Genomic DNA, 14,944 nt, shown 5'->3' with positions numbered 1-14,944 from the left:
GACTATAGTCTGAGCAGCATTATTTCATCAAGACTTTGGTAAATATCCAAGCTTTTCCCTTAGGTAGATTTTTTTCTTCGAAGTCTTCTATTCCTCTGGGGCAATACTAAGAGATAAAAAGGTACAACACATACTTCTAGGATCAAGCTGCTGCCCAGGAAATGGAGAACCTAGGCAGTATGGTCCGTCGTCTTGCCAGATCCATTGCCTCTGCAGCAGCTTCTCCATAAGTTAACTTCTTAAGAGCAATTAATTTACATCCCCACTTCTTAGATCTACTGGGAAGTGCACTTCTGACATATGTGCACGGCACAAGAGCTGTGATTCAATTAAAATATGAAGTAAATACAATACCCTTTGGGAGAGCTATGCATTCAGAAGGAAATTTTGTTTCCAGAAATGCTTTTGAGAGGAATCCTCTACTTCACATCTTCAGCATTCTGCTGTCAGAACCGTTCCCTTTGGAGAGTATATGTGGGCTATGAAAGAATGCAGATCTTTTCTTGATTGAACTAATGGTATGATTAGCAACTTTTTTTTTGATGAAACTACCAGATTTGTTCCAATCCACCATACTGTGTAAAAACCTTGTTTCAAGGACATTGCTTTTGGAAGCTAGAAAACAGAATCTAGTAATTAACTCGTGTGTTAGCATAAATGGCCATAGCCTGAATGAATTCCCACACCCACACAAGCTCCCAAATAGATCATAGATCATACAATTAATATTACAAAATGGCCAACTATATGTTTCTCTTGGCCAGGAATTCCTGGCTCTTTGTTTGCACTTCTCTGAAAGTGTCTCCAGTTAGCTAGTAAGGTTTTGTGAAATTTTCAAAACAAATTCTATGTTACTTGCCTCCCCTGCAAAAATATATGTATACACCCTTTGTTACTGGAAGGGTTGCAGATGGTAGAGAAAGAGGATCTAACAGAATCCAGTAAACAATGATGTTTTGCAAATCCTGAAAGTTTGACTTCCTATAGCGCTTTAATATCTGGGTGACTCATTTGGCACCAAATACAGTGGCTGGGACTGGATTAAACTGTTTCACATATGTGTGCTTTGTCTCCCACCACTAATCATTTGCTGCTGGAGCAGCAGCATGGCCTAACTTTTCTTTTGTAAAATGGTATAACCACTTTGGAGTATAGTTTGGAAGATTCTTAAAAAGTTAGATAATTCTGGAGAAAAAAAAAAGACAGTAAGTAAAAACTAAGGCCATTTGAATGAAGTATTGACTTTAGTTAATAATAACGTATCAATTTTGGTTAATTGTAACAAATATACCATAGTAACTTAAGATGTTAATAACAAGAAAAACTGCCTCTTTTGCCATGTGAGGACATGTGAGGGTACAGTAAGAAAATGGCCATCTATCAACCAGGAAGTGAGCTCACATCAGCTGTTGAGTCTGCTGGTGCCTTGATTTTGGACTTCCCAATCTCTAGAACTGTGAGAAATAAATATTTGTTGTTTAACCCACCCAGTCTATGAAATTTATAGCAGCTGAACAGAATAAGACACTATCTTTACAATTTTTCTGTAAATCTAAAATTATTCTAAAAAGTAAAGTTTTTTTTAAAAAAAAGCTTTAAAAGGAACTAAAACAGTTAAATGTACACTTACTATCTAATTCATCCATTCCATGTCTAGACATTTATCCAGGAATAAAGGAAATATATATGCATGCAAAGATGCATACATGTATGTTCATAGCAGCTTTATCTGTAATAGCCCTCAAACTGGAAACAACCCAAGTGTCCATCAACAAGTGAATGGATAACCAAATTGTTTATATCCATATAATAGAATAATACTGAGCAATAAAAAAGAAGAATGAACTACTGATACATGTAACAAGACAGATGAATCTCAAAATAATTGTGTTTAGTGAAATAATCCAGACAATAAAAGAGTACATACTGCATGATTCCGTTTATATAAAACTCTATAAAATGCAAACTGATTTATAGTGACAGAAAGATAAGTGTTGTTTTGAAAGAAGGGCAGGAGGGGGGCATTACCAAGGAGCACCAGGAAACTTATGGGAAATTTATATGTTCATTATCTTCATTATGATGATGGTTTCATAGGTGAATACATATATCAATCAGCCCTTACAGATTATACAATCTAAATTGTGTGTTTATTGTATGTCAATTATGTGCCAATAAACCTGTTTATTTTTTTAAAAATCCAATTAGTCATGTATAGGAAAAGGGAAATAATTATCTTAGGCTCATATAACTACTACCTTTGATCATTAAACATAGCTCTGAGCTTTTTGGTAGTGGAAATTTTGCTTCTTTGTACCACTGTACCTACCACTGGCTGTTTGGGGACCAGTTTCTTTCTCTGAAAAATGACGAGTGACCCTTAAAGTCCTTTACAGGCAGATATATTGAGAAAAATTCTAAACATGTATCTTCTGAAATAAGTTAATATAAATTCATTTGCATTAATTTCATAAACCTTAACTTGAAATTGGCTAATAAAGTGATACCTATTAGGAACCTTAAAGATTAAATGGGAATTAATAGTTAAGAACTACTTGTAAGTAGTATACTGATTATTTTTTTCTGAGTATCTGTTTTATGTCAGACAATCAATTAGAAGTATTTTTAATAGCTTTATTGAGATATCATTTACATACCATACAATTCATCCATTTAAAATGCACAATTCACTGTTTTTTAGTATATTCACAGGTATGTGCAACCATCAGCACAGTCAATTTTGTAATATTTTCATCACCTCAAAAAGAAGCCTTAGACTCAAAGGGCATAGAGATTCCTCTTGGGGTGATGAAAAATTTCTGGAACTAGATAGTGGTGATGGTTGCACAACACTGTGAATGTATTAAATGTTACTGAATTGTACACTTTAAAATAGTGCATTTTAGATTACAATACTGTATCCAGCACACCAAAACCCACTCCATAAAACTCACCCATATACTTTAGGTACTTACCCTTATCGCTCCATTCTCCCAGCTCTAAGCAAACACTAATATACTTTTGTCTCTATAGATTGGCCTATTCTAGGCATTTCATATAAATGAAATAATATAATATGTGGTCTTTTGTCACTGACTTCTTTCACTGAGAATGTTTTCAAGGTTCATCCATGTTGTAGTGTGTATCACTATCTCATTTATTCCTTTATATGGCTGAACACTATTCCACTGTACGAATACATCACATTTTATTTATCCATGCATCAGTTAATGGTCATTTAAGCTGTTTCTACCTATTATCTATTATGAATAATGCTACTGTGAACATTTATATACAAGTTTTTGTGTGGATATATGTTTTGATTTCTCTTGGTTATATACCTAAGAAGGGAATTGCTGATAACTCTTTGTTTAACCATTTGAGGAATTGCAGAAAGTGGCTGCACCATTTTACACTCCCACCAGAAGTATATGAGGGTTCCAATTTCTCTGCATCCTCGTCAGCACTTGTTGTAATCTGACTTTTTGATTATAGCTATCCTAGTGAGTATGAAGTATTGGCCAAAAAGTTTGTTGGGGTTTTCCATACCATCTTACAGAAAAACCCAAATGAACTTTTTGGCTGACCCAATATTATCACATGGTTTTGATTTATCTCTCCCTGATGACTAATGGTGTCAGGTACATTTTCATGTACTTTTTTTCCTAGAAATATGCTCCTATAGAGAATATTTTGCATAAACTCTCAGGGGGTTCATAGACCCTCAAAGTTATGAACCCCTAGAGGGGAGTTATTACATGGACACATGAAGAGAAACTGTCATGGTTGTTATTATAAATTATACCTAATCATAGTAAATAATATAATGTGTATGTTTTTCTTTTACACTGCTATATATTTAATAAGAAAAAGAAAAGAACACATTTTAACATTAGTTGCACTGAAATACTGGTTTGCTTTCCATTTCATGAGTCTTAATAGCAGTGGAGAGGGAGGGGTCCCAATTCCTACTGGAGTGAGAAAAGTACATTATATATCACCATTTCTGAAATCAAAGGGTAACTCCATAGACTGAGGTAGAAAAAATTACCTATCTCTTATTTGTACAATGTGGTCATATACATAGGATTCGAAAACCAATAGAATAGATGTCTATATATCAGGGAGGTATCTGTGTAACAGGAGAGTGAAAAGAGGTCTAGGGAGGTACTAACCTGAAAGTCACTTTCAGGATGAGCAGTGGGTACTGGGAAAAAGAAACACTATTTAACAAGAGTCAACAGTTATTTTGGCGAGTACTGGCTTACTACTGCTACCACAGCTTTATGCTTATGACATATGAAAGTTGTCTGTTCCCAGGGAGTAAATGAGCATTTGCCCTGTGGTCTGAAGAGTCACCTACAAAGTTTGGATCTTTGCTGGGACTGGAGAAACAGTGGCCTAAGCTTTGAAACCTTAAAGGAATTTGCTTAGGCAGCTTTGAGGGAATCATTATACCCCATGGTATATTCTTAGAACCTGAGAAAACTTCCTTATATTGGAAGCTTATACATTAACATTTCTTAAGGCAGTCAGCCTTACTCTCTCCACCAGATTAGCTTTTAGAAAATGGAATGATTTGGAGTTGCAATTAAAATCCCAGGCAGAAGCTCTTCTAGGATGTTCCATTGCTTAACTGCAAACACAGCAAAGAAAAGTAAGCAATTCAAGTTCTGTACCTTATTTCACCTTCTCTAATGTGACCTGCCAGTTCCTCAATAAACTTCTCCCCTTTCATCCAGTAGATCATTGGTCCGGACTCTCCACTGAATCCAAAGAATGCTTTGCAAGGGATGTTCAGAGGCTTACCTGAGAATGACAGAGAAAAAAATGAGCAAATGGCTCTGGTTATCATTGGAAGACAGAAAAGGACCATTTAACATCCAAAGGAAAACTCAGAAGTGACCCATTTACAACTCTTCTTCCAATCACCTTATCCCTGCAAATGAGAACATTTTAAAATGTTCCCCAAGGGCTTATGGGAAATTTTAAAATTCAATATATTATCAAAAATGATAAAGTAAAGAAAGTTACTAAGATTTTAGAACTGCTTATTTTTACTGCCTCCCTCCTAGGAACTAATATGAAAGAATCATATGGAAGGAACCCTCTTTTATTTTCCTTTTTTGAGAATATTAATAACTGCTTACTTGGACTTACCTTTGAAGTTAACATTAATCAAAATATAAGTTCATTTTTGATTTGTGAGAAAACATATAATAGACTATCCATTATTACTAAGATTGCATAGAGAAATTGTTAATTCTGATTATTGTATATTCTGAGAAAAAATGGATAATTCAAATCAAATAAGAATTTTATAATTATAAGAATATCTATAGAAAGTACATGGAGTGAAAACTCAGTCTAACCATATCTTCGATATTCCTTGTGTCACCTACAGTACTTAAATAATTCTAGGCAATACTGCAGTTTTTTTACTATGCATCTTTGTGATTATAGCTAAAAACTTTGTTTTAATTATGAATTTATCATCAAATATATAAGCAATTATGTTTTTGCTGGCGTTGATTTTATTTTCTTCTTATAAAGTAAATCAGTAAGGGAAGAATGCTATAGAGAGTACAATCTTGACATTTCTGAAAAAGGAATCCCCTAATTCATAAATCATAATATAACATATCATTTTCTCTATAACATGTAATTTTTGCCCTGCTTGGAACACTAGATAAAGCAGTTTCAAAAATACTTTTTTCCTTGTAGAGTACATGGTGAAGTTGTTCCCATTATAACTCTGAGCTGTGTAAAATTTCTCCATTCTATTCTTAAATTGATCCAAAACTCCCATGTTCTAAGAACTATTACTTTTTGGGAACCTTTCTATTTAATCACCATAACTAGCAGATGGCTTGCTTTGAGGACCATTTTCACCAAGAAACAATTTTAATTGGAGTTAGGGTCTACACTGAGACAGTGGAAATTAAGAAAACCTCATAGACATATGGATGCTGGGTGATAGGCTGGGCTTAACCACAATGAGTGTTACCAAATATTGGTCTTTTTATAGTGTAAATTTCTCTCTCAGCAAGATGACTTGTCATGGACCTTTGGGATCATTCAATTACTCTCAAAAGCTTTGATATCAACAGTCTTTCATATATGTGAGGCTAATCTGAAACAAGGTTATTCATTGTTTCTTTGAACATGTGTTTTGTGATACAAGCTTGTCTAAAAAATGGAAGACAGCCTTGTATAGCTAAGAGATGTGGGTCCTTGTTTTGGATCTATCATTAAAAAGTAGACTCTCTGGCCCTGGGTACATTACCTAACCTTTTACAAACTGATTTCTCATATATGTAATAAGGATGGTAATAATACTTTGGAGGCTCAGATAAGACAATATCTACAAAAGTGCTTGGTGAATGTGCAAGTCCCATCCATATTTAGCAAGGTTGTGTTTTCTTTCCAAGGCTTGGTCTTTCAAAAAGTCAAGTTTGAGCCATAATTCTATATGTGTAATGAGACAGATAACTGTTCATCTTGATCCTGCCAATCTCATGTCCTTCTTTTATTTATGAGCGCCTATGGTTCTTATCAATGCTCTATAAATATTTCCCAGATTCTAGAGTAGGTGTGATTCATCTAAGCAGGCCCCGTGTTCTCTAAACCCGAACACAGGGTCTTTTTATGCCTTACTGTTCTTCATTCCCATGAAATTAAAGGTATTACAGAATGTCAAACTAGATGGCAAAAGATCCAGAGACTGTGATAAACATTATTATAAGGATCCCAGTTGCTAAAACTACCAGTATATACATTTATACAAATAAATTCTGGTTGTCATTCCTTTGGGCTATGTTGAAAGAATATATCAAATAAAATACCTTTTAGTGATTCCTAGCATGTGGGTACTCAGGCCTGGTTTGATTTTAATGGAAAAAGACAATTATAGCAATGTGCAAAAAGGTGCCTCCTTGAGGTGGTCTATCAAAAATGACAGCATCTGCCCTTTCCTTGGCACTACACAATGGGTACTGACTATTGCAGCGATTTCTCCTGGGAATGTTTTTACTCTCCCATCAGACAGGTTTTGTTAAATAAATGCAAGAGACATATTTCAGCGGTCTAGTTTCTACAAATGCTGAACAAATATCCTGAAGCCTTTGTCAACGGCTTAAACAGGAACATGGTCCAATCATCATACGCAGTACTCTGAAGAGAGTCCCAAAATGATCAGCTCTTGCGCCAGATAGTGAGAATCAATGTGTGCCACGTTGTGAGTACCTCTTCTTTCAAAAGGCCTGGGAGGGATCTCAGCACTGATTGAGCAAATAACCTGCAACAGTCTCTCCAGGTTTTTCTAAAATCAGGCTTACGTGCATGTGCAAACTCCTATCTACCATTTGTATCTGTTTGCTATTGTATTGTTTTGCCTCCAGATGTTTTCAAAGTCATTCCTATGGTACTGTATATCCTACTAGTAGAGATGACCAACTCATATTTGTATCTAAAAAGGATTGTACAGTAGGTTGAAGACTATCAAAATAAAAATAACTTTGTGAGCTTCTCAGTGTTTTGTGCTGTTTACAAGGTAACAGCTTTAGACATAACTCCCTTTTAGGTTCAGTCTGTATTACTAGTAATTTCTCTATCACTTTATTAAGTCTAGACCAGTCAACAAAACATAAGTTCATACAAAGACTTATATATGAATGTTCATACCAGCTTTATTTGTAATACCCCAAAACTGGAAATAGTCCAAATGTTCATGAACAGGTGAAGGAATACTCTGGTACATCCATACAAAAAATATTCAACAGGTATGAAAAAGATGAAGTACTGATACATACCACAACATATGATTTTTGAGATTAAAGCAATTATACTAAGTTAAAGAGGTCAAACAAAAGAGTGCATGCTTTATGACTCAATTTATATAAAAATCTAGGAAGTTAAAATTAATCTAGTTTCTTAAAAAGTTGAACATCTGCCATTTGATCCAACCATTCCATATGAAAGCCTGTGTCTATATAAGACTTGTACACAAATATTCATATCAGATTTATTTTTTCAATTGAGGTATAATTGACATATTATATTAGTTTTAGGTATACAACACAATGATTTGATATTTGAATATATTGCAAAATGATCACCAAAATAAGTCTAGTTAACATGTCACAACACATAGTCATGAATTTATTTTTTCTTGTGATGAAGGCTTTTACGATCTACTCTCTTAGCAACTTTCAAAATGCAATACAGTATTAACTATAGTCACCATGTTGTACATTATATCACCATGACTTACTTATTTTATAATTGGAAGTTTGTACTTATTGACCCCTCATTTTGCCCACCCACCACAAACCCCACGTCTGGCAACCATCGATCTATTTTTATCTATGAGTTTGTTTTTTATTTATTTGTTTGTTTTAGATTCCACATATAATTGAGGTCATACAGTATTTGTCTTTGTATGACTTATTTCACTTAGCATAATGCCCTCAACGTCCATCCATGTTGTTTCAAATGGTGAGATTTCATTCTTTTTCATGGGTGAATGATATTGCATTACACACACACACAAACACCACATTTTCTTTATCCATTCACCCATTGATGGACACTTAGGTTGTTTCCATATCTTGGCTATTGTAAGTAATGCTCCAATGAATATGGGGGTGCAGATATCTTTTTGAGCTAGTGTGTTCATTTTCTTTGGATAAATACTCAGAACAGAATTACTGAATCATATGGTAGTTCTATTTTTAATTTTGAGAAAACTCCATACTGTTTCCCATAGTGGCTGTACTAATTTACATTCCTACCAACAGTGCACAAGGTTTCCCTTTTTTCCACATCCTCACCAACACTTGTTATCTGTTGTTTTTTTGATAATAGCCATTCTAACAGGTGTGAGGTGATCTCACTGTGGTTTGATTTGCATTTCTCTGACGATTATTTCATGTACCTGTTAGCAATCTGTTGATTATCATTTCATGTACCTGTTGGCCATCTGCATGTCTTCTTTGGAAATATGTTTGTTCAGATCTACCCATTTCTAAATCAAGTTTTTTTTTTTTTTTGGCTTGGTTTGCTATTGAGTTATATGTGTTCTTTATATATTTTGGATATTTACCACCTATCATATATATGATTTGCAAATATTTTCTCTTATTCAGTCGGTTGCCTTTTCATTGTTGATGGTTTCCTTTATTGTGCAAAAGCTTTTTTGTTTGATGTAATCCCATTTGTTTATTTTTGTTTTTGTTGCTTTTGGTTTGGAGTCAGATTTAAAAAATCATCTCCAAACTAACTGATATCAAGGAGTTTACTGCCTATGTTTTGTTCTAGGAATTTTATAGGTTCAGGTGTTTCATTCTATTCTTTAATCCATTTTGAGTTAATTTTTGTATATGGTATAGGATGTTTATCCAGTTTCATTCTTTTGCATGTGGTTGTCCAGTTTTCCCAACAACATTTATTGAAGATACTGGCCTTTCCTCATTGTATATTTTTGACTCCTGTGTCATAAATTAACTGACCATATATGTGTGGGTGTATTTCTGGGCTCTATATTCTGTTCCATTGATCTATGTGTCTGTTTTTATGCCAGTACCATGCTGATTTGATTACTGTAGCTTTGTAATACAGTTTGAAATCAGGGAGTATGATGCCTCCATATTTGTTCTTCTTTCTCAAAATGTTTTGGCTATCCATGTCTTTTATTGTCCCATACAAATTTTAGGATTGTTTATTCTATTTATGTAAAAAAAATGCCATTGCAATTTTGATAGGGATTGCATTGAATCTGTAGATTACTTTGGATAGTATAGACATTTTAACAGTATTGTTTCTTCCAATCCATGAGCATAGGATATCTTTCCATTTATTTTTGTCTTCTTCCATATCTTTCATGATGTCTTATAGTGTTCAGTGTATAAGTCTTTCACTTCCTTGGTTAAATTTTTTCCTAGTAATTTTATTCTCTTGATGCAGTTGTAAATGGAGTTTTATTCTTAATCTCTCTTAATGATAGTTTGTTATTCGTGTATAGAAATGCGACAGACTTTGGTATATTGATTTCATATCCTGCAACTTTACTGAATTCATTTATTAGTCTTGACAGTTTTTTTGTTGAGTCTTTACGGTTTTCTATACATAATATCATGTCATCTGCAAATAGTAACAGTTTTAATTATTCCTATTCACTTTGGATGATTTTATTTATTTTTCTTGCCTAATTGCTCTGGTTAGGACTTCCAATACTCTGTTGAATAAAAATGGTGAAAGTAGACATTCTTGTCTTGTTCTTAATCTTAGAAGAAAAGCTTTTAGCTCTTCACCACTGAGTATGATGTTAGCTGTGGGCCTGTCATATATGGCCTTTATTATGTTGAGGGATGTTCCCTGTATAACCGTGTTGAGAATTTCTATCATACGTGGAAGTTGAATTTTATCAAATGCTTTTCCTGCATCTATTGAGATGATCATATCATTTTTCACCTTTATTTTTTTGAATTTTATTTATATTTTTGATACAGCAAGTTCTTATTAGTTACCTATTTTATATATATTAGTGTATACATTTCAATCCCAATCTCCCAATTCATCCCCCCACCCCCCACCACTTTCCCCCCTTAGTGTCCATACGTTTGTTTTCTACATCTGTGTCTCTATTTTTGCTCTGCAAACCGGTTCATCTGTGCCATTTTTCTAGGTTCCACATATATGCCTTTACTTTTTAATGTGATGTATCCCATTGATTTGCAGTTGTTTAGCCATTCTTGCATGCCTGGAATAAATCCCACTTGATTATGGGGTACAATCCTTTTCATAAATTGTTGAATTTTGTTTGATAATGTTTTGTTGAGGATTTTTGCATATATTTTCATTTGGGATATTGGCCTGTAATTTTATTTTCTTGTGGTGTCCTAATCTGGTTTTGGTTTCATGGTAACACTAGCCTTGTAAAATGAAGCTGGAAGTGTTCCCTCCTCTACAGGTTTTTGGAAGAGTTTGAGAATAATTGGTATTAATCCTTTCATGTTGGGTAGAATCCATCAGTGAAGACATCTGATTCTGGACTTCTGTTTCTTGGGAAGTTTTTGACTACTGGTTCAACCTCCTTACTAGTAATCAGTCTGTTCAGATTTTCTTTCTTCAGGGTTCAGTCTTAGAATGTTGTCTATTTCTAGGAATTTACCCATTTCTTCTAGGTTATCCAGTTTGTTGGCATATGATTTTCATAGTACTCTCTTAAGATCCTTTTATCTGTGGTATCATTTCTAATGTTTCCTCTTTCATTTGTTACGTTATTTTTGTGAGCCCTCTCTTTTTCTTGGTGAGTATAGCTAAAGGTTTGTCAATTTTGTTTACCTTTTCAAAGAACCAACACTTAGTTTCACTAATCTTTTCTATTGTCTTTTTAGTCTTTATTTCATTTATTTCCATTCTGATCTTTGTTATTTCCTTCCTTCTACTAACTTTGGGCTTCATTTGTTTTTCTTTCTCTAGTTCCTTGAAGTATAGTTAGGTTACTTATTTAAGATTTTTTGTTTGTTTGTTTCTTGAGGTAAGCATTTATTGCTATGAACTTCCCTCTTAGAACTGCTTTTGCTGCATCCCACAAATTTTGGTATGTTATATTTCCATTTTCATTTGTTGCACAGTATTTTTAAATTTCTTTTTTGACTTCTTTGTTGATCCATTTGTTGTTTAGCAGCATGTTTAATATTCATATATTTATGTATTTTACAGTTTTCTTCTTTTAATTAATTTCTAGACTCATACGATTGTTGTTGAAATGATGCTTGATATGATTATTTTTGTAAGTTTTAAAATGCTGTGTTTATTTATTTTTAACATCTTTATTGGAGTATAATTGCTTTACAATGTTGTGTTCGTTTCTGCTGTATAATAGTAAATCAGCTATACACACACACACACACACACACACACACATATATATATATATATATATATATATATGCATGTAAATATATCCCCATATCCCCTCCCTCTTGTGTCTCCCTCCCACCCTCTCTATCTCACCACTCTAGGCGGTCACAAAGCACCGAGCTGATCTCCCTGTGCCAAGGGTAAGCTTGATATGATTTTGATCTTCTTAAATTTATTAAGACTTATTCTGTGGCCCAACATATGGTCTATTCTGGAGAATGTTCCATGTGCACTTGAGAAAAAATGTTTATGCTGCTGCTTATGTAATGCCTTTTGATTATATAATGAAGTTTGATTATTTTATTCATTGAATCCATGAATATAGAACCCTCAAATATGAAGGGACGACTGTATACAGTTATGTGTCTTGGTGTAGGTCTCTTTGGGTTCCTCATACAAGGAAATCTCTGGGTTTCTTGGATTTGGGTGTCCATCTCCTTCCCCAGGTTAGGGAAGTTTTCAGCCATTATTTCTCCAAATATGTTGTATGGCCTTTTCTCTCTCTCTTCTTCTGGGACTTCCTATAATGCAAATGTTAGTCTGCTTGGTGTTGTCTCATAAATCTCTTAAGCTATCTTCACTTTTTTTCCCATTCTTTTTCTTTTTGCTGCTCTGATTGGGTGAGTTCTACTGCCTTGTCTTCAGGTAAACTTTTCTTTGCTTCATCTATTATAGTCTGATGTTGAATCCCTCCAGTGTATTTTTCAGTTCAGTTATAGTATTCTTCAGCTCTGTGACTTCTGTTTGGTACTTTCTTACATTTTCTATCTCTGTGTTGAAATTCTCATACTGTGCTCATCCATTCTTCTCCCAAATTTGGTGAGTATTTTTATGACAATTACTTTGAAATCTATCAAGTAAATTACTTATCTCCATTTCATTAAGGTATTTTACTGAGATTTTATTTTGTTCTTTTGCTTGAAACATATTCCTCTGTTTATTTTCCTTCACCCTCTGTGTTGACTTCTATGAATTAGATAGAACAACCACCTTTTCCAGTCTTGAAGTGGTGACCTCATGTAGGAGATGAACCTTGTTGCTCAACTCACCCTAGCTTTTGGTTGTCTCTCAAACCTTTGTGATTGTTCAAGCAGTCTATTATATTTTTAATAGCTCCCAGTAATTTAGGGTGTGCCAAGACTTGTCAGTGGCCTAAAGAGGGGAGGATCTCAGTCAGCACTTAGATTCAGGCAGATTGGAACTCAGATCCTCAGGAAGCAGCTTTTAAAGTATTCTTATATAACAGTCCTGTGGGTCCACAAGTGTAATCCCTGCTAGCCACCAGAGCCAGGCAATCTGGTGGTGTTCCCTGGGCAAACTTGGGGCTCCAGATGAATCTATAAGTTCCTCACTGGGAGACACAGGTGAGCTGGAGTGAGTCAGAGGGAGAGCACAAAGATGATGTCACCTAGCCTGCATTCTTTGAGAGTACCTCCATAGTATCTAGGTGTGAGCCAAATCTGAAGCTCTTGACTTAGGCTGAGGCCCCAGGACTAGCAAGTAGGCCTCTTTCACTGAAAAACTGGGGATGTGTTCCAGTCTGCTGTCTGTGCAGTGCCCTGGGGGTGGTAGTCTGCCAATAACCCTCTCTTGAATTGTTACAGTCCCATGGGACTCAGGAACGCAAGCCACCTGACTCCAGAGCCAGATGATCAGGGGGCATTTGCTGGGCAGCAACTTCAAAAACTGAGGCACCAAATGTAAAATCTGGGGTACCAGACACAGGTAAGAGTTCCCTTCTGAAAGATACTGGTGCTCTGGGGTGTGACAGAAAGAGAGCACAAAGACAGTGCCAGCCCTCTGAGGTCTCTGGGAAGGTTTATAGTCAGCCTTTAGATGTGTTTAATTAGAAGTCTGCCCCTCAGGCTGCAGCCATGATGATAAGCTAACAGGCCTGTTTCACGGAAAGATTGAGCTTCTGGGTCTATTGTCTCTTCTTGTGCCCTGAGAGTGGTAGCTGTTTAAGAACTCTTTCTCTATTGATTACAGTCTTTGGGGGCCTGCAAGTGTAAGTCTCACTGACCCTCAGAGCCAGGTGATGTAGAGGTGTCCACTGGAAGCAGCTGCAAAAAGCAAGGCACCAGATGTAAAAAGCAAGGCACCAGATGTAAAAACTGTGGTACCAGACACATGTAAAATCTCCTGTCTGGGAGACACTGGTATTATGGAGCAGGCAGAGGGAAAGTGCAAAGATGGCGCCCACTGAGAAAAGAAAAGACAAGATGGTGCCTGTCACCTTTAGCAAGGAAGAAGGAGAGTGTGAAAATGACCCTCAACAGCCTCTGTCCCTAGGAGACTGGTGCTTTAAGATTAGCAAATTAATCTCTTTCACATAAAGGCTGGGTGCTTTTCAAACAGCTGCTTCTCTGCTGGGCCCTGGGGTGAGTGAGTCCACATGTGAGCACTTTAAGAGCTCTTTCTCAGTTTGCTATAGCCCTTTGGGTCTTGGGGATATAAGCTCTGTTGGTTTTCAAAGTCCGATGTTTTGGGGACTCATCTGTTAGGTGCAGGCCTTAAAAGCTGGAGTGATCGATGTGGGGTATGAATCCTTCACTCCTCAGGAAGAAGCTCCAGGTTGGTGACTTCTCTCCCTACTGTGCATTGCCACACTTGGGATGGTATTTATGGTGAGTTTGTATCTCAGCCTCTCCTACCTGTCTTCTTTTCATTTGCCTAATGTGAAGGAGTTTCTTAGCTAGTTCCTATGACTTTTTCAGAGGAAATTATTCCATATGTAGTTGTTAATTTGGTGTGCCTGTGGGAGGAGATGAATTCAGGATGTTCCTACATCATCAATTCAAACCACCTCCCTGTATCAGTTTTATTTGTAATAGCCCAAAACAACTCAAATTTCAGTCAACATGTGGATGGTTACTGATACATTCTACAACATGAATAAAAGTCAAAATCATTATGCTGAGTGAAAGAAGCCAGATGCAAAAGTCTACATATTGTATGATTCTATTTATATTAAATTTTTAGAGAGCACATGATTATAAAAACAGAAGCAGATCAGTAA

General features: G+C 35.5%; 1 protein-coding gene across 1 annotated transcript in view; it reads right to left on the bottom strand.

Annotated features, from left to right (window-relative positions):
• The window catches only part of IL1RAPL2 (interleukin 1 receptor accessory protein like 2), a gene marked incomplete at both ends in the record, with an annotated part of 1,040,907 nt that overhangs the window by 37,186 nt on the left and 988,777 nt on the right, over positions 1-14,944 (bottom strand). Inside the window, one exon of the mRNA XM_082609582.1 lies at positions 4,680-4,809. Within this exon, the coding sequence (XP_082465708.1) occupies positions 4,680-4,809 (130 nt within the window). The remainder of the gene's footprint in view (positions 1-4,679; positions 4,810-14,944) is intronic.

This window comes from Mesoplodon mirus, assembly GCF_964341445.2.
Source record: "Mesoplodon mirus genome assembly, chromosome: X".
Classification (NCBI taxonomy): domain Eukaryota; kingdom Metazoa; phylum Chordata; class Mammalia; order Artiodactyla; family Ziphiidae; genus Mesoplodon; species Mesoplodon mirus.
Note: the sequence above shows the minus strand (reverse complement) of the source record. Positions and strands in the feature narration are given on the sequence as shown.